At 37.9% G+C, this 18,946-nt stretch overlaps 1 protein-coding gene across 1 annotated transcript in view; it reads right to left on the bottom strand.

Moving 5' to 3' along the window:
* Positions 1-18,946, bottom strand: part of LOC112558045 (dynein heavy chain 6, axonemal-like) — a 65,979-nt gene that overhangs the window by 1,583 nt on the left and 45,450 nt on the right. Inside the window, 28 exon segments of the mRNA XM_025228230.1 lie at positions 495-717; positions 1,042-1,205; positions 1,701-1,854; positions 2,470-2,562; positions 3,150-3,236; positions 3,391-3,683; positions 4,074-4,125; positions 4,127-4,189; positions 5,257-5,361; positions 5,576-5,676; positions 6,002-6,242; positions 6,587-6,680; positions 7,270-7,460; positions 8,050-8,211; positions 8,668-8,814; positions 9,226-9,355; positions 9,930-10,036; positions 10,470-10,649; positions 11,403-11,583; positions 13,882-14,054; positions 14,472-14,657; positions 15,257-15,467; positions 16,015-16,106; positions 16,419-16,656; positions 17,135-17,217; positions 17,436-17,598; positions 17,849-17,958; positions 18,689-18,814. Coding sequence (XP_025084015.1) covers positions 495-717; positions 1,042-1,205; positions 1,701-1,854; positions 2,470-2,562; positions 3,150-3,236; positions 3,391-3,683; positions 4,074-4,125; positions 4,127-4,189; positions 5,257-5,361; positions 5,576-5,676; positions 6,002-6,242; positions 6,587-6,680; positions 7,270-7,460; positions 8,050-8,211; positions 8,668-8,814; positions 9,226-9,355; positions 9,930-10,036; positions 10,470-10,649; positions 11,403-11,583; positions 13,882-14,054; positions 14,472-14,657; positions 15,257-15,467; positions 16,015-16,106; positions 16,419-16,656; positions 17,135-17,217; positions 17,436-17,598; positions 17,849-17,958; positions 18,689-18,814 — 4,150 coding nt within the window.

Here is an 18,946-nt window from a genome sequence, read left to right as displayed (position 1 = left end):
AAAGGTAGTGCCGTGTGTTTATGGTCACTAGGGAAGGAAGTGTTACAGCCCTCACTTATCTCAGGACCATTTTGTGACGGCAGTGCCAATTTCCTCTCCCTCTCTGCCTTACCTTGCCCAACCTTTCAAACTATCAGGTACCCACTCCACAGCTAGATCAGCAGGAAGAAATAAGCTACATCACACAATTATCAAACAGACTAGTGTGTGGATTTTCCACTTTGGATGCTGTTGCTCTAACTAAGCTATTTGCTTCTCCTCCACAACTAAATACAATTAAAATACTTTCAAGCAGTTTCTCAACAGCTAAGCACAGCTAACATACTTGCATGTAATCCCTCAACTCTACGATTTGATTATAGCCATCAATCCTTTCTAGCTAATTAAATATTATTTGTGATCATACTGGAAAATTTTGTATAGGAATGGACCAAAAAATTCCTTGCAATAATCCTAAAATGTGGTCACTTTATTTCTCAAGTAAACAGTGTTACCTGTCGTTGACAGAACACCTGCGCGCGCAGAGGTCTTGTACAGAGGGGATGTGTAGTCCTTCTCATCAGGCTCGTAGTCCATCTCAGGCTGCATGAGCATCATGGGAAGAGGTGAGTTCATGACTCCTTTGATGGCATCTGCACATGTCATGGTGTCATCATCCCATCTGAAGCCATCGCAGAAGAGGCCGTGAACCAGCACGCCATCCTTAGGCAGATCAATCTGTGACCAAAGGGAGTAGGGAGAGAGTCATGTGATAAAAGTAGGAAAACAACTAAATAATCTGTTCAATGGCACACCTGACCTTTGATCTTACAAATTCTGCTCAGTTACATTGAATGGTTTCACATGTACATTCTCTGAATATTAGTATCACATCAATTTCTCAAGTTTAGGAGAATCAAGACACAGTCAAGGCCAGTAACCCTGTATGACCTATGGTTATTCTATATGTGAGCTCTGAGACTTTGCTTAGACAACAATCAAGCAAACAATAAATAAAGGACACACTCAAAACCTAAAAGCCTACTAAAAAGCTTTGCCTACCTCCTTGTCAAGTTCGATCTCTTGTCCATATTGAAGGTTTGCCATCTGTTCTGTCACAACCTTCTGATCACGGTACTGCTTCTTCACGAAGTACCTGAAGCGCAGATGGTCGATGGGCAGTTCATGCTTTCGGGAATAGTTCTGCAGTGTTCCAGTCAGGAAGCCTATATGGGCATATGAATGTATCCATATGTACATATGCAAGCACACACACACATATACATGTGTTAACATTTGTCAATACACACCATTTGGAAAGAGAGTTTTTACATTTTTCTGATTCAGAAATTTCTGCAGCTATTGTCTCTAGCTTATGGTTACTCCTGATGATGTGGTCTGTGTGTGAAAGCCTGCTCTTTATTTTGGTGTTTCAGGGCTACAGAATAGTGAAGACATATGCCATAGTCAAATATCAAGATGCTAATTTCTTGGGAAAATGTACTGTTAGTTTCTTGCACCTTATTAAAGCCCTGGGTTCTGCAATTTGTTTTTTTAATCAGTTGTGCTGATAAGTGCTGATATAGCATGTCTTGTGCTTATCAGGCTGAGATAGTGAGAAATATATCTCCTTCCCATGCACTGCCCCATAAAATCACAGATAGAGAGCTGATGCAGCCAAGCAAACTTGTAGCAATTTATCTGAATCAAGTCCAACACACCCTGGGTGTAGAAGAAGCCAGACAGCCAATAGGATTTGGGGGCACCAAACCTAATCCAGTTGTTAATGAAGGCACACCGCAGTACCAGGTCAGTTACCCAGCTACCAACAGGTTTCAGAGATGGGTATGCTGAGTTGGCCCACAGCCCAGGTACCTGTGCAAACAAAATAAGAGTAGTGACGGTTTTTTATTAAAGCATAATTATAGAATATCACATGAAGCTGCTATAAAGAGAGCTATGGAATATCACATGAAGCTGCTGCAGAGAGAGGGACATCTGTGGCTGGACTGAGTTTCAATGGTGAATAACATCTGATTAAAACATTATTACAGAATATCATCTGCTGCTGCACAGAAAACTGTGTGCCTGCACAAATCCCAAGGCTTAACACAGTCTGTATCTTAAACATTGACTAAGTCTCAGCCATACCAATTTCTACTACCACCCACTTACAGTCCCATCTTCTAACAGGTAGACACCAACATCCTACTGGATTCTATTAAAAAAAAAAAGTCGGGCCTCTGTGACCTCACTCTCAGATATCACTAAACTCTACAGCTACACAATCACCACTACTACAGTATGTACTACTCTGTCTTTCTGTAAGTGATACCTGTTTCCTAAGGCCAACTGATTTGTCATGACATAGTCTTAGCTGCTGGTTCAGCATAAACCTTGAATCCTCCCCTCCCCGAGTCTCTCTCTTTCTGTTATGTGTGTATGGTTAACATTGGTGTGTGGTGTGAATAAAAAATTAAGGGAACAGACCTGATTGTTGATAAAAGCAGTGTAGACACGGTCTAGCTCTTCACTCATCACAACAAAACCTTTGATGGCCTTCTGCAGCATCTCCAGAGAGTTCTGAACATTCAGGTCACAGCAGCATGGTAATCATGCATTGCAAATGATATTATGACGTAACATGGCCATTGTTGCATATATGATACATTGTAAACTATTTCACATATTCATTCATACATTTTGTTCATGTCTGCCATGGTGTCCCACATTTTTTTAAGCTTGTTTCTTTATTGTTCAGTCAACTGTTGGTTCATTTGTAGCTTTTTATGAACAGTTTCTATGGGCATTCATCTCACTTGTACAGGGAGAAATGGGCTTGAGAAATTCAAGTATTATTAACTTATTATTATTATCCATTTAACTTGTCTCAAATTAACAGGCCACATCTTGCCTCAGTCATGGTAACCTAGCAATAGGCATCAACACATGATATATTTTAAAGAAGGTGCTGAAAACAACTCTGGCCACTAGGATTTGTTTCTCTCATTAACAACTTTTATAACAAAGTTTACTGAAAAATTTCTTTCCTATTCTTTCAGGAACAGCTAAAAGATCTACTTGACTGGATACTGTCCCTGCTGTTTGAATGCAATGTAGGTGTCTTTTGCTTTCAACTTAAGAATTTACAAAGCATTAGAAAAAGAAACCTTGATGACATGTAGCAATTTGTTGAAGCGATCCACCTCTTGTTCTAGCACGGTGGTCAGGGAGTTCAACCGACCCTTCGAGTCTGGCTGTAAAACATGAGCATGATATCCTGTCAAAAGATTTAGCGGTTGTTGAATCTTATGATTGACACAAAACTAAAGGAATCTCTATGGAACATTTGTCAAGACATTAATATAAAGCAGGTATAAAATCAAGATCAAGTACAGCTTTGAGACCAACCTCAAACATATCTTTGCTGGCCTCCTCAATGTCTATCTTGTTCACCAGCTTGCCCAGGATGTTTTCTGCCAACTCAAAGACAATCTCATCATTGGACTTGCCAGTACCACCCCCTGACTGCCGTGGCTGTACCTCTAAGATGGTGGTGACCAAGGTATTGGTCTCCTGTGTCTGGAAGGCAATATTGGCATTCTCATGCATGCCAAAGATCTCTGGCTCATCAATCTGAGGCAGACCTTCAATATACTGTCGGTATTCTGCGATAGTGTCCAGCATGGGGGCATAATAAATCCCTGCCAAACAGATGTTATTAATAAATGTAATTTCAAAAGAAATCAATAATTATTATTATCTTTCTGATAATATTATTATGATATATCTTGCTTCATAAAGTGAAGCTTTTGACCTGAAGAGACTTGTCAGGGTATGGATAAGTAATGGGTAGCAATGCTGTACCCTTTACTCAAACTGATCAGCAGTATCAACTCTTAATATCTCATTTATTGGTCAGAGTATATGGTAGACATCTTGTGCATCTATTATGTAGCTTTCAGCCTCTGAAGAACAGTGTGCATCTACTACTTAAATATATTGCATTAGAATGAAGAATGCAGCAGCACACTCTTGACATCACTGCTAAAAATAAAGACTTTAGCTCTCATGCAACATCAACCTGCATTTACCTGAGGGAGAATACTTGTAGTCAACATTTAGTGTTTCTGGACGGAAGAAAGACCCTTAACACAGTGCGCAGACATCGCTGGTCAAGGAAGTCAGTGACTCGACCTCCATATGTGATCTGCACATTAACATACAACTGGGTGAGATGTACATTCAAATTATTTGTATACAGATAATTCTTAAAGAATACCAAAAAATCCCAAGATATGGGATGAAAAGTTCTCATTGTCAGATGCTTAGATGTATAGTGAAACTTGACTTAAAAAGTCTGGGTATTGCTTGCTTTCATTTTGCGGTTCCATAATTTTGATATTTTTACATACGCCCCTTTATTTAGTTTCAAAATTGCATTCAGTCGAGTTCAAATTTTATTTCTCCATCACTCTCTCAACATGTAGAGATTCTTCTCTTCCTTATCCTCTCTTCCATCTCCCTTCCTCCTGCATGCTTTGTCTTCATGTATTCATCCGCTTTCAAATATTTATGTATTTATTTATGTTTCACTTTTCTATATGCCATAATGTGCTTTGTCATCTGGACAACACTTAAAGAATAGGGCATGTTAAAATCAACTATTTCTGCTGTTGACCAAGAACATCTCACATGAAGCCAACCACAGACAGCCACCCTCTACTGGGATAATAATAAAAAAAAGACATGAAGAGAATGCACATCTGGAAGCATGTTAGAAAGAAGAAAGTGTAGGTTTGTTCCTGTATAACACAGTAATGTGGAAAGAAAACTGGGTAGAAAGCATGGAGATGTTCTGATGAGTATGCCACAGCACTGTTGCTAGAAGCATTAGAAGAGCTCTGGCCACTACAGTGAATTAGTGGCCAGAGCTCTTGCTTCTTGTTTATCTGAACTTTGTTCACAAAAACCATGTACACTTATCATCAACACCACTATCAGTTTCATCATGAATGTGTATAGGTGAACTGCAGTCTGTCCGCCAAGACCAACACTTAGCCTCTAGTGAAGGTGTCTCCTGTTAGTTTTGGAGAGCCTAAACAATGAATGTGACTAAACCAGAAGCTTTGTTTACACCAGCCTCATTCTAGTAGTTAACAGGACAGAATCGTCTGCAAGCAGTCCAGTAATACAAGTTCGTGGTTTCATCAATCTGGAATGTCAAAAAATGGAGAAAAATAACTTAGGGATGCTTGTGAAGCTCATGTGCCTTACCTCGCCAGTGATGTAGATAAGTGTGTCCCATGGGATCTCTCCTTCCACACAAAACATTTGCAGGTTCAGCAAGGCACACTCACGGTCACTATCATTGAACTCATACTGTAAGGGGGAAAAAACCAGCATCATGTCACACTGACAGCAATGATGATTTAAAAAACAAAGGTCAAAAGGGTTTACCACCAAAAACTTGGATACATGTATTGGTTGAAATAAATCCTTGTGTGAAATCAGAATTAAATCTTAAATGCACCCAATAAATGCACCATTAGTGCATCCAAAGTTCTGATTTATTTTAATTATAAAGAAAGTATACCTTTATGTTCCAGCCTAGTGGGCCAAACTTCTTTCTCTCAAGGACAATGGCATGGAAGAAACAAATACCAAAAACAACACGTCGCCAATCCATGCCAAGCCCTACAAACATGTTAGTCACATAAAAACTTTCATTAATACACTTGAACTTACAATTTTGCGTGCTCTCTCATAACTCCTCTCAGAAGGAATAAATAAAAATACTCTTGAAATGGTGCATTAAAAATTAGGCTTAGCGTTATGTGATTACATACTTGCAGAATTAAAAAAGTGAAATAAGTTAACTGACTTCATGAAAGAAATTAAATATCTTAAATTGTTCCTTAAGACTTCAATAACTTTACTTCTCTTTAAATAGCATTTCAGTTATGTATCTTAAAAATAATTTATTTATAACTGTATATTTATGTTATTTATGACAGCTCACCATTTTCTTCAAAGAAAGTAGGAGTAATTTCTGCAAAGGCTCGGCGAAGGTTAGCCCGCAACCCTTTAGGAGGCTCGTTAGTCACCTTGACAGAGTTCTGTAGTACTGAGACAGGAAAATGCCTGGCAGGCATTGAAGACAGAAAGAGCCTAAAGTTCTCATTAACATTCTCTGGTTTTTCCTGAATTTCCTTCACCACTTCCTCCATTGCAATCATCCATGATGCTGCCAGGTGACAATTCTGTATCAAAAACAGGGCAATGCTGTGAAAACCAGACATGTACATCAACACTGAATTTGCTTTTGTGATTTTATAAATGCTTTACTGTTATCACATATATGATTGGCCTATTTTGAAGTACTATATTCATTCAGTTATTGATCAGATAGCACTACAATTATTATTCCACATGTTCTCCTTTTCTCTTTCCTGTCATCTTGGTTCGTTTCTTAGATTTTTCTCTATCATGATTATTCTTGTTATTATAATAAGTATCATTTGTAAAACACCATGAACTTGCTCATAGGACTGGGATATGGATAACCTTTATTATTATTTCTCCTGATGTGAACATATTCACTCACTTGCAAGAAGACCCAATCTCCATTCCTCACTGATGATTCTATCATCTTTTCTGCGACAGGGCCTTGCCCTTGTCCAAGGGAAATGGATTGAATTCTGCATCAGATGTGATAATAAAATTGAAGCAGAATAATTCTTTACACAAACCACATTACAATGTCAAAATGACTGTATTATATTTGTGTGAGCAAAAATCTCCTATACTAACAGATATTATGAATAGCTCTGACACAGCTATCTCTAAGAAAAGATTGCAGGTTTATTCCTTTCTTCCTCGCTCTTGTATGCATTACCCATTAACTGCTATCTGGCATTTGACTGATTACTCTACAGCTTATGCCATTACAGTGTCTTGTCATTCAATCTAGTAAGGTTCTCCACAGGCTAATCCATCTATGGCTATGGCAAGATATTAAAATAAAAGAATTTTTATGGGCAGCTGCTTTTTTTAAAGTAGGCGATGAAAGATTGACAAAGAAATGTGTAGATGGCTTGTTTACCTGATAGATGTACTCTTAAATGACTGTATTAACTTATACATTTTTTTCTTCTGTAATGTACTTTATGTGCTTTGTGAATCTGTGCATTATAGAAAAAATTTTTTAAAATACTAAAAGTAAAATGAAAAATACGTTACGACACACCAGATGAGGACTACTTTGCAAGACTTTGATCTAAAACATACTTTTCAATGTATCCCATTTCTCGAGCAAACCGGAGGAAAGCACCCATTGGATCAGAGCCAGTTGACAACACAAAGACCAAAGGTGTCGATCTGTTCATGTCTTCATAAAGCTCATTCAAGTTGACTGCTGGGCTTTCTACAAATGTTTGACCCAAGTTCAGCCTCACAAACTCTGCCACTGCAAACACAGTCTACAAGGTGCATATGCATACCCATCCACACGCACGCACGCACGCACACATACACAAAAGAATGAATGTGACGAGCTCCCAGTTTTACAGATAAATGCCGAGAGCTAAACATCATTCCAAAACTGCCACAACAAATCCATGGTCACTCTACAAGCTGACTTGAAATCAAATTCAATGAATCACTACAATGGAGACATCAAGTTTAATCATGATCTGTTTATCCTCTTTGGGTTGAGTAAAGTACATAACACAAAGGACAGTTATCTCATACTTCAATGTAGAACCCAAGTCTGGAGCCAATATAAAGATAAGGTATGTCACAATGGATTCAGATATCAGTGTCAAGGGGTGTGACGGTAGCTATAAAATGATAGGAAAGGCTGCAAATGGCATGGAAGATTATGACAGAAAAGGTTGTGTAAAATAAGAGAAATCAGTGTTCATTGAAATTATGAAGTGGTGTTGGTGTGTATATGTGTGTGACAACTATGCTGTGCTTATGTCAGCATACAGAGATGTCAAACTGGAAAATAATTATAAACCAATAAAAAGTGAAAGAAAAGGAAGGAACATTATTGTCACAACTGACCATTTCTTCCTTGAAATTTCTGATGAAAATAAGTTTCTGAAAGCTGCTGAGACGCTTGTTCCAATGGCCTCGTGTTTTCCCTTCCACATAGGGTTCTGTGAGACTTTCAGGTTCAGGTGGCAAAGGTTCATACTCTTCCGACTCTTCAGGGTTAGCATGTACCTGTCATATCCACAAGTTATAACATTTAAAAATCACATAACATCTTCCCTCGACAGGGTTAGTGTTTATTTACATCACATCTACAAATTATAACATTGCAAAATCTTTTCAAGGTTAGCATGTACCTGTGTTGCACCCCCAAGTTACAACATTTAAAAAATCTATAATCTGCTAGAGGATCGATATCAATACTGTAAAAATTTCTCTAAAATTTAATGCATATGTTCTAACAGTACTCAACATTGAAAAGAGAAAGAGATGTTACTTAATCAATACCACATTTAACACAGTTTCCTATCTGTAAGCCAAGCTCTTCATTTTGATTAAAATTGTAATTATTGAACCTTTCCAACTTAAAAAAAAATGAAGTCACAGAGTATAATGTTGTTAAAAATAGGCAATTTGCTAATCTCATAAAATGGCCAACTTAATCAAAATTCATATTTCTTCACCCACTTGAATACTGCCAATCTCAACTGAGACTGGTGTCTTGGTCAAGTCAGCAGCAATACCCTTGAACCCACTTAGATTGTCGTGCAAATCACATGCAGCTATCCACTTTTGTTGATTCATCCATTCCACGTTTGGTTTTGCTGGCCTTTGCTGCAATCATTCCCCAACCATATTTATGATAATATATACAAGTTTTAAATTTGATCTTTGATTTCATCAGAAAAAGATCAAATTTAAAACAAATTTGCCAAACTGTTGAGTAGTTTTCGCAGCCATTACAGATTCTGTTACATAATTGTTCATAGTTTCAACCATCTGTGTATGTATATAAATATGTTTATATGTAAATGCAAGCATGCATTTAGGTCATTCATTTATTACTAGACAGTTCATAGTGCTTATCTTTTCCATTTTTTAATGCTCAGTTTTTGGGAAAGTTAGCAATACATTTTTAGAGAGCACTGATCAAAACTCAAGTCTAATCCTCACACACACACACACACAAAAATATCAATAACATGGCTAACATGAATTATACAAGATTTTCTTAAAATACACTACCTTGTCAAGAGATCCTGTTGCACCACGTAAGAAGTAGTTCCAGTCTACAATGTCGATCAGGCCTGCCGTTTTCATTATTTCTCCACACAGCATGAAGCTGAACACCAGCTTGTCTTTCTCAAACAGAGCTCTGTATTGTTTCGCATGCAACAGAAAATGTACACATCCATGCATATCCATCCACACACACACATTCTTCAAGAATTAATATGTAATATGTACTTCTTCTCTTTTCTGATAATCTCCACATTATCTTACTTTCTTAGTCACCTTTAATTTATTAATATTCTTAGTATGATTTTAAATAGTGGGTTTTTTCTTGCAAAATTTATGTTATTGTTTTTTCATGGACTTAAAGCTGCGCCCTTTTGATCTAGGTGTCATTTCTTTAGCTCTGTCTCACTCTTGCTTCCCTCCTACAGAATCTTCGTTGTGTTCACACTGAGATGAGCTTCATGATGATCTTACTGCGATGTTACTTTTGAACTGGAATAATATAAGCTGAACACATCATTTCCTTTTTCGCCATACACAATGTTATCTTTTATCTTCTTTCCAGAAGGAGTTTCTGCTTTTTGTTCACTCAAGAATTGCTGACAAAGAGAAAATTTCTTTACTCTTCATTTATTCATTTATTTCTGCACATACCTTGCAATATTCTTATACATGCATATACTGTGCAACATTCTTGCCCACATACGTACCTTGCAACATTCTTGTATATACACAAGGTCGTTTCATCCAAACAGATTTTCAGTCGTGTTGGCAGGTCATTAGACTTTTCACTAATCTCAATGGTGTAGTTGAACAGCTACACATAAATTGCATTTATTAAATGGATGTTTTGTGATGGCTAGTTTCAAAACTATCTATTCATATAATGCTTCTCTTCATCTCATTTTTGTTGTCCCATTTTAGTGCTCATCAAACAGATAAATTTATAAGGAAAGGTATAAAGGCAGTTGACGAATGTTGTTGAACTTCATCTGCCACAGGCAGTCTGCTTATTACCCAATGTCCCTATGATCTTCACCTGTCATATGTAACAGAGTAGAATAATGTTCCATACACACACCGTGTCAACTTAAATTTTACTATCCCTATGATCGCTTCCTTTAACTTTTATTATTTCTTTTATATATCAATTCACCAGTAGGTGACCTTCATGGGTTTTGTGATAAATGAGTATGATCATTCATACATGCATGCTTGCACACGTGCGCGCACACAGGACACATCCCTACCTGTTTGAAGTACTTGAGGGAGAACTGGTACATTGGGTCAACCTCAGCCATGCTTGCCACCACAAAATACATGACAGAGCCTCGCTCTGCCACAGTTCTGTATTTCTCTCGGGCTGCTGTAATCTTTGTCTCTGTCAGCTCTGCTTCTGCCAGACGTTGACTTATGATTCCCGATGTTACCTGTCAATCAAATAATCAACTGGAATAGTCATGAGACAATAATACATCAGTTGTGCTTTTGCATTTGTATATTTCCCAGAAAAGGACTTTAAAATGTATTGTTGGTATCACATACGTGTCCACATTGAAATTTCCTGAAGTATATTTTAATACACATGGAAAGTAAGAACACATGCAAGACTAGAAGCAATCAGGGAGACAACTCAGTTTTGTTTCCTCTGTCTCTCAGATCAGTGGAAAGTAAGAACACATGTAAGACTGGAGGCACTGATCTGAGAGACAGAGGAAACAAAACTGAGTTGTCTCCCTTATAGGCTTGCCAGGAGATTTTTTTTTTGGACACCACATACCCCTACTTACAAAAATCAAGCAACTATTGTGGTTTGGCTATGCGAATCAGCAGAACACTTTATTAAATACTATCCTTCATGGCACCTTTGATGGTGGTCACAATGGCCAGAGGAAGGTGAAGGAGTGGACTAGCTGGTCATCCTGTGCAGGACCTGTTCACCATTGCCCAAGACAGGCCTGACAGGATAAATGAATGAATGGGATCTTTTTTTAAACTGTGATCTGGGCCTTTGTCTAATTCTGCAAGTAACTTTTCCTTCAGACATCAACTGATGCCTGCAGTTCTCTGGGATATTTTTATTTACATTAAAAATGATTTGATATAATGTTAGAGACCTGGTTCATTCAGAACCAGCAATAAACAAAATTCCAGCCCATATTAGGTATTTTTAGCTACCATACCTTGGAATCATTAAGTGTGTTAATCAGCTCCTCATTGTCCAAGATGTTGCCTTCAGATTCAAACAACATTTTGAGAATGCGGTCTTCTATGGCTTTCAGCTGGTTCCTGTCAGCATTGATGCGGACGATGAGCTGGTTACGTTGTTCCTCAAGGTCTGGCCTCTCCAAGCGGACAACCTCACTGACAGAACAGGTCAGAGTTCACATCAATCACAAGTTACTTTAAGCTCTGATTACAAGTCCATCATGATGTTCACAATGAGCTGACCATGTTCTACCTGGTCACCTTAGCACATGGAAACCATGCTACAAAAGCATGACGTCCACCTAATCGCATAATGGAATGAGCAAATAAATCAACAATAAGCGCTAATTTGGTGGAGGAACAAATTTTTATTGAAGGTGGAATCGCACCATTTAATTACTAGGAAAGAAAAGTTTACTGTCATTTGAAATGACTATAAAACATTATAAAATTTAGAAATTATAACAAGGCAAGTATGTCTGCTAAACCTCTGCTTCTAAGCAAATGTTATCCATCATCTTTTCTACCTGACGGTTTATCTAGGCATCACTACTATGGACTACTGATTGATCTTTTCTGCGTTTGCCATGGAAGAAACAACACCTTTATGACCTGTAGATTTTAACTGTACTATATCAACATCTTAGTCTATAAAGAAGATTTCATTCAGTGGAGAAGCGATAAAGTCTTTCATTAACTGCAGTGAGACAGCTGCAGGATTTTTGTTTTTCTTTTGTATTTTTGTGTTTGTTAAACAGGTGAGCCCGGCTTTGGCCAGGGAGCTGTGCTATATACAATCTCACTGATTATTATTATTACAAGTAACAGATTGAAAACATCTATAAACAAATTACAAGAAATGTACTGTTATATCCATGAATGTAGATATCCATGCATATCTGTGTTTGTGTGTGTTTTATATATATAAATATGTAAATACATGTTTATGTACATAATGTATATATCTAGATATCCACATATATGTACACACATCTTTTTATATACATGAATAAGCGTAGATATCCATAAATATAATCACTCTTATCCTGTATTTGGCTCTAGTTAGCAGCTACTCACTGCACGCGCGCGCACACACACACACATGCATGCACATGCAAGAGAGTCAATTGACCTGTGAATTATTTTTGAAAAAGATGTGCTTCAAAGTTTGTTTGGTTTTTTTTTTGAAAGTTGCATTTGTCACTGCTTGCTGTAAGTGCACTGGCACAGAATTCCAAACTATGGGACAAAATACTGGAAAAGGTCACTGCCAAAGGTAGAAAGGAAGAACCTTGAAATTCTGAGCAGCATGGTGCCCTGAAATTCTAGCACCTGTGATGGTTTATACTGGTGAACATGAGTGGACAAGAAAACAACTACAGTGCAAGCACTGAAAACAAAGGGACGTGACTCTGTACTCTATGCATGCTCTAGATGGAAACCAGTGAAGACTGAACAGCGCAGTGGAGGAAGCACAACAAGGTCGATGACAAGGCCAATGCAAAACAATGCAGGCAACATGCTTCTCAATTTGCTTTTGTTTGTTCAGCTGCACATCTGGTAAGCCAGTGACAGTTGTATTGCAGCAATCAACTTGTGAGAGAATAAGTGACACTGCAAGGAGTTATTGGCTACATTGAGAGACAGATGCTTAATACATTGGAGGTGGAAGTTTAATAGTTTACAAAGCTGGTTGATATGTACATCCATAGTCAACTGGGCTTCTAAGTACACACCAAGATAACCAAAGGAAGAGAAAATGCAATCAGATCATTCAAACATATGAGCAAAGACACACTCACCTGTTGCAGTTTGTGCTTCAAACTAATCAGCAGGACCTCAGTTTTATCACCATTCATTTTAAATTTATTAATTTATAAATCAAAATCCATTCTGCCCTTCATTCAACACAGTATATCCAGTGCCCTCAGCAAGCCAATGATATTGGATAGGGCAGAAGAACTTATATATTGAGTAAGGAATTATTTGAACTAGCTGAGTGTTGTGCCCTGAGTCCCAAAAGTAGATCAAAACCTTTTGCATAAAATCACATGCTGCAGACAAGGCCACATGAGAAAATAATGAGACATTACCATGGTCAGATGAACTCAAGAGAATGCCCGAGAAATCGATCTTTGCTCTTTCTAGCCATTTCTTCCAATGTATAGAGGTGCTTTGAACACAATTACATCTCTTTCAAACACTTCTTTTTCACCTGAATTTGTTCCTCTCTACTTCAAACACACACCAGTAAGATCCCTTCTTAAGAAAACCAATATGAATTTGGATGATTTGAAGAACTACAGATCAGTGTCTAAATATCTGTCTCTGTATATGTACATATCTATGTTTATGTCCACACTGTAGTCTATGCTCATGTCCACACCATGCGTACATGTGTGCATGTGTGTTTATGTGTTTGGCTGCACAAATATGCATGTTTTGTCAGCACACCTAAGCAGCTGATCTTCCAGGCCTGACTTGGTGACGGTGAAGTTGATGATGGTCACCTTGATGCAGACCTCTGGCAAATAATGAGGGTTGGCCATTTTTGTCGTCATGTAGAAACAGAAATTGCGATCATAGTCCACATCACTGTCTCCCAATCGAATCAGCAGTCTGCCACCCTGTATGACACAATCACATCTGCTGTTGTCATGTGTCACAGACTTCACATGATACAATTATGTCAACAGCCTCCATGATACAACAGCAGCCTGCTTGTGATTATCAATCCATTTTTTTTCAGCATAAACATATCATACAGCACACCATAGCCATAGAAATAAACATGGCACACCTTCCTGTCAGTTAATATGTAAACAATTATAGAAAATAAATCTTTCACAAAAACTTGTTGACAAGAGGACTGCATTATCCTGTTTAGCTTTTTTTAAAACTGCACTAAAATTCAAACATCACAACAAAATTCCTAAGTGCTGCATCAAGAAAATTCTAATAAAACTAAAATAAAATGTTTGTCAGAAATTGCCACCGATATTACATGACGAAATTCTCAGTAGAAGAAAAACGACACTACTAACTGATGTATATGTCTGTTTAAGCAGCACAGGCTCGAGGGCAGGATCCAGTGTCTCACCCACATCCTCCAGCAACACAGGCATACCAATGCGAATGCAGTTTTCAAGAGTTCTCAAGAAAGTACTATCAGACAGCTTCACCACCTTCAGTCCATTCTTTGACTCACGATTTCTGATCCAGCGATTTGCCTGCAAGCATCACCATAAAATTCTGCTTAATACTTGAGATCATTAATGATTGTACTTAGACTTGCTGGCTGACAAAAAAATAAATTCATTACTAAAGAAAAAAATCTGGTCATTGCTACAATGAGTGCAGAATATTTTTAACCTATGTTCATACACCCTCAGATCCAGTTGTAAACTGTAACTATATTTACCTGTGCCTAATGTTAGGTCAATAAAAGTCAATAAAACCTCTATATACCTTTCTCTAAATAATATCAAATATATTGCATACAATTCAACTTAGCAGCACTGACATAAATATATCATATCCAAATACCATACACCTTTGACCGACATACTAACCAATTTACAACATCACAGACAGTGAAACATAACATCACTGTTAAGAAATATGAGGTTAACTGTCAGGGATGATATACTTATTTAAAAAGCCAATTTGTAATCTAATCTTTTTGGATGCTATGCAATTGAGACATTACAAGTTACATAATCAATTGAAACAAAACGAGTTAGATAATCATTCCTCATCATTTTGTGTAAAGCACAACTACTACCTTTACTAGAAAACTTCTAATGCATGTTACATCAACAAGAATTACCTGCTCTTGGGGGTCAATCATGAGTGGCCATCTTCTTGCACGCGTTACAAGTACTGCATTCTCGGTGGACAGTTGATCTCGAGGAAGGCCATCAGCATTCCACTGACGGATCTCAAATGGATCCGCAAGAACTTTTTCCAATGTCATCCCAGATGTACAAGGAATTTCTTTTTCTATACACTGCTGTGTCCAGGCTGTCACTAGTTCTTGCCTGCACATACCAAGAAACAATTCTCAAGAGAAAATAAAAGATAAACATCAGGCTTCAGCATTCTGAAGTATTCAACAAACTAAGGTGAGATGTCACCATTTAAAATACCAGGATATTAAAAAAACCCCAAAAGACATCTTTCAGCTTTATTTCAGAATTGGTCCTATGATCATCAAACTCCGTCAAAGTTATAGATACTTTATGCAACTAAGATCACTTTCAATGCAAAAGCCAAATAATTCTACCAACAAGTGTCTGATATCTAACAACATAGTATGTGATTTACTCCTAGAGTATAACAATAAGTGCAAAAGCATATTTGATAGCATTATTGAAGCAACCTAAAGATTTTAATCAACCTGATAGACATAAAAAATTGTGTGGCACTGAACATGATACTTGAGCCTTAGCACACACAACATCCTATAACATAGCCTTCATGACTGTGACAACATCAGAGTTGTGCACTGCCAGATGAGCCTGTCTACCAATAGATAACACAAGAAGAGAGAAGAAAAGCAGATGAACACAAGACAGCTGTACAGACCTGTAAATGCTTGTGAAAGCCCCATAGTATGCTACACATGCTGCTGCCACAAACACATCTCCCACAACATTGCCGATCATCTTCTCAAAATTCTACACATCAGAGAAAAATATCAACATCAACCACTCATTCCATCATAGCCACTGCAGCTTAAAGGCAAAGAAACTTGAAAGTTTAACCATTTCCAATATAGTTTTAATAGCATTATATGTTTACAGATAAAAAAACAAAAAATATAACAGTACAAATTTTAACATGCAGAAGACAATAATCAGACATTTGAAAATTGACACTTATATGAACATGGCTGTATGCATTATAAGTATGGATGCATGTGCTTACACAAACATGTTTACACAAACACATATGAACATGAACACACACACAAATCTTATAGTATGCACCTCCACTGATTCTTGCCATCTAATCTGTTCATCAGCCAAAGCTGTGGTAAGTTTAGAGGCACGCTTTAACCGAGCTGCAGTGGTGGCAATGTTGCGTTCCAGTTTTTGTTTCTCTGCAACGCTGTCATCATAGGTCTTCTGCAACTGTGCAATCTTGGCCATCACAGCTGCTAGCTTGTCCTGCTTCTCCTTCAACATCTTCATCACAATGTCCAGTTCTGCCTGGGCTGCTGCAAGTCTGCCACCAGAATGACATCATAGTCCAAATATACTAGTTTCCTTGATTAGGCAGATGGGCTAATAGGGGAGGAAAATGCCTCTAACTAAAGGTGACTGCACCATTTAGGAAAGAGAGTCATGAAGTGAGAGGACACCCTTCACAAACAGGTATCGCATCCCCAGAAACATGTATGTGTGTCCCGAGATGGGATCCGAACCTAGAACTTTCACAATCCTCCCTGATGTGACGACTATGTGTTTTACAAATGTGTAGCCGGGCACCCTCTGCATGCTTCATAATTCTAAATACAAACTGATAGTGTCATTAAGCAGAACTTTGTATAGATTTATGCACACTTTTCATGCAGTTTTGAAGGTAGACATCATACTGGGAAAGTACAAAGATAGTAAATTGAGCTAGATAACATTTTTATGAATATCCAAATGCCAGGAAAACAAGGAAACAAACAAGAGCCTATTTTAAGATAATAACTGACCTCTGCCGTTTGGGCTCCACAGTACGAAAGACACGTGCATAAAGATCCATGGCTCTCACCCACATCACCATGGACTTGCAGGCCTGATTAAAGAGAAAGATGTGAAAAAGAAATTTACAAAATTGAAAAATATCTTGCTTAAAATCCAAAGCTTGTTAGAAAACACAAAATTTTTAAGGAAGATTCCTTCCTCTTCCTCTTAAGTCTGATTTTATATTTTAGATTATAAAGTTTTTCTTGATAAAAAAAAAATATAAATCCTTTAAAAAAAAAGAGTCCACATGATTGCAATGATTCATACTTTTGAAACTTTTTCCACAGCATCTGGCACAAACTTTGGGTTTTCAATGTATTTCTTCAGCTTCTTTAAAAGAGATTCTGGGATGTTGTCTTTGTCATACTCTGCAAGCTTCTTCAGGAAATAGGGATCACCCAGAGTTGTCTTGGCACTGGCCCAGTCTGTCCTATAGTGACAGAATGTGTGCTGTAGTCAGAGGGTCAGGTCAGAATAAGACTTCTAGCAGCTGCTTACAACTATGGAATTTCCCTAAAACCTGAACATCATCATCTCATAATCTCTGACATAAATGCTTCAAACCCTACATTTCTTGACAAACTTATCTACTACTGAGCAATCTAAAAGTGTGGTGGCGGAAGAAGGGGAGAGGATGGTAGGCAGAGGGCAAAGATTAAGAACAAACGTCCTCAGCTTACTTGGCCCCTAGCAAGATGCACACGGCTTCCATGACAGTCTGCACAAGCTCTGGAGGCTTAGAGAAAACACGAATTTCAGCAATGTCATTTTTGTCCAGCGAGTCCAAGGCCTGCAACAAAGGATCCATGATTTACCCAGCCTTACTAGGCAGCAGCAAGCTAGCATATAATGTACCCAGCATATGATATAAATTTAACAAGGATGAGATTGCCTATAAGTTCTGTGATTTCCCTTCTCTATTACAAAATACACCTGCATTACACTTAGAGCACCATTTTGATCAAGGCAATAAGAGATTGCTAGACCCTTCTCTAGACAGCAAAATTCATTTAAGATAGTGAGGTCATTAACAACCAATCAGGAACCTTTGTGTCACAACAATTAGTTTCAGCATGCTGTATACCAATTACCATGCTTCAATCAAGACCGCCAGACAAATTTCAGATGAAAAATACAATCTCCTTGTTACCAGAGCATCAATTTCATTAAGGCCCTTCTCAGCATTGTCAGATTTTTCTACTGCTGTGTTTCAGATGAGATGGCAGTCTGTTTCAGCAATTTAATGCCATGTTTAGTTTAAAGGGAGGCCAATTTCAGTAACACTATATTTTGCTGTGGTCATGTCCCTGGATGTCAGAAACACTAAAAGGAAGAGAAAATCTTGTTGTCTTAATGAGCATCTGGCAGCAGAGAAAGCACACAGGCCTACTGGAATTGACCTCTCTCTAAAAAGAGCACAGCATTCAAAATCATTTCCAGTCTTATTAACTGTATGACACCTGTGAATGATGAGTGTGGCATGCTCAAACCATGGCATGATACTTAAGAAATTATTTTACCTTGATGGCAGCTTCCAGCGCTGGCATGGCCTCATCCAGATCACGCTGAGCATCAGCAGCAATGGCCTGAGTCTCCTCTGCCTTCACCTTGGCCACTGCCTCATCCTCCATTACCACTTTCCGCACCTGATAAGTGCAGTATGTAAATGCAAAGTGTGTGTGTTTCACATAGAGAGGGAGAGATAAAGAGAGACAGAATATAACATTTATGGGTAAAAACTGACAAATTATGAACTCAAAATATCTATTCACCACTTA

Source organism: Pomacea canaliculata, linkage group LG2 (genome assembly GCF_003073045.1).
Source record: "Pomacea canaliculata isolate SZHN2017 linkage group LG2, ASM307304v1, whole genome shotgun sequence".
Taxonomy (NCBI): domain Eukaryota; kingdom Metazoa; phylum Mollusca; class Gastropoda; order Architaenioglossa; family Ampullariidae; genus Pomacea; species Pomacea canaliculata.
The sequence above is the reverse complement of the archived record's forward strand: the minus strand, read 5'-3'. Positions and strand labels throughout refer to the sequence as shown.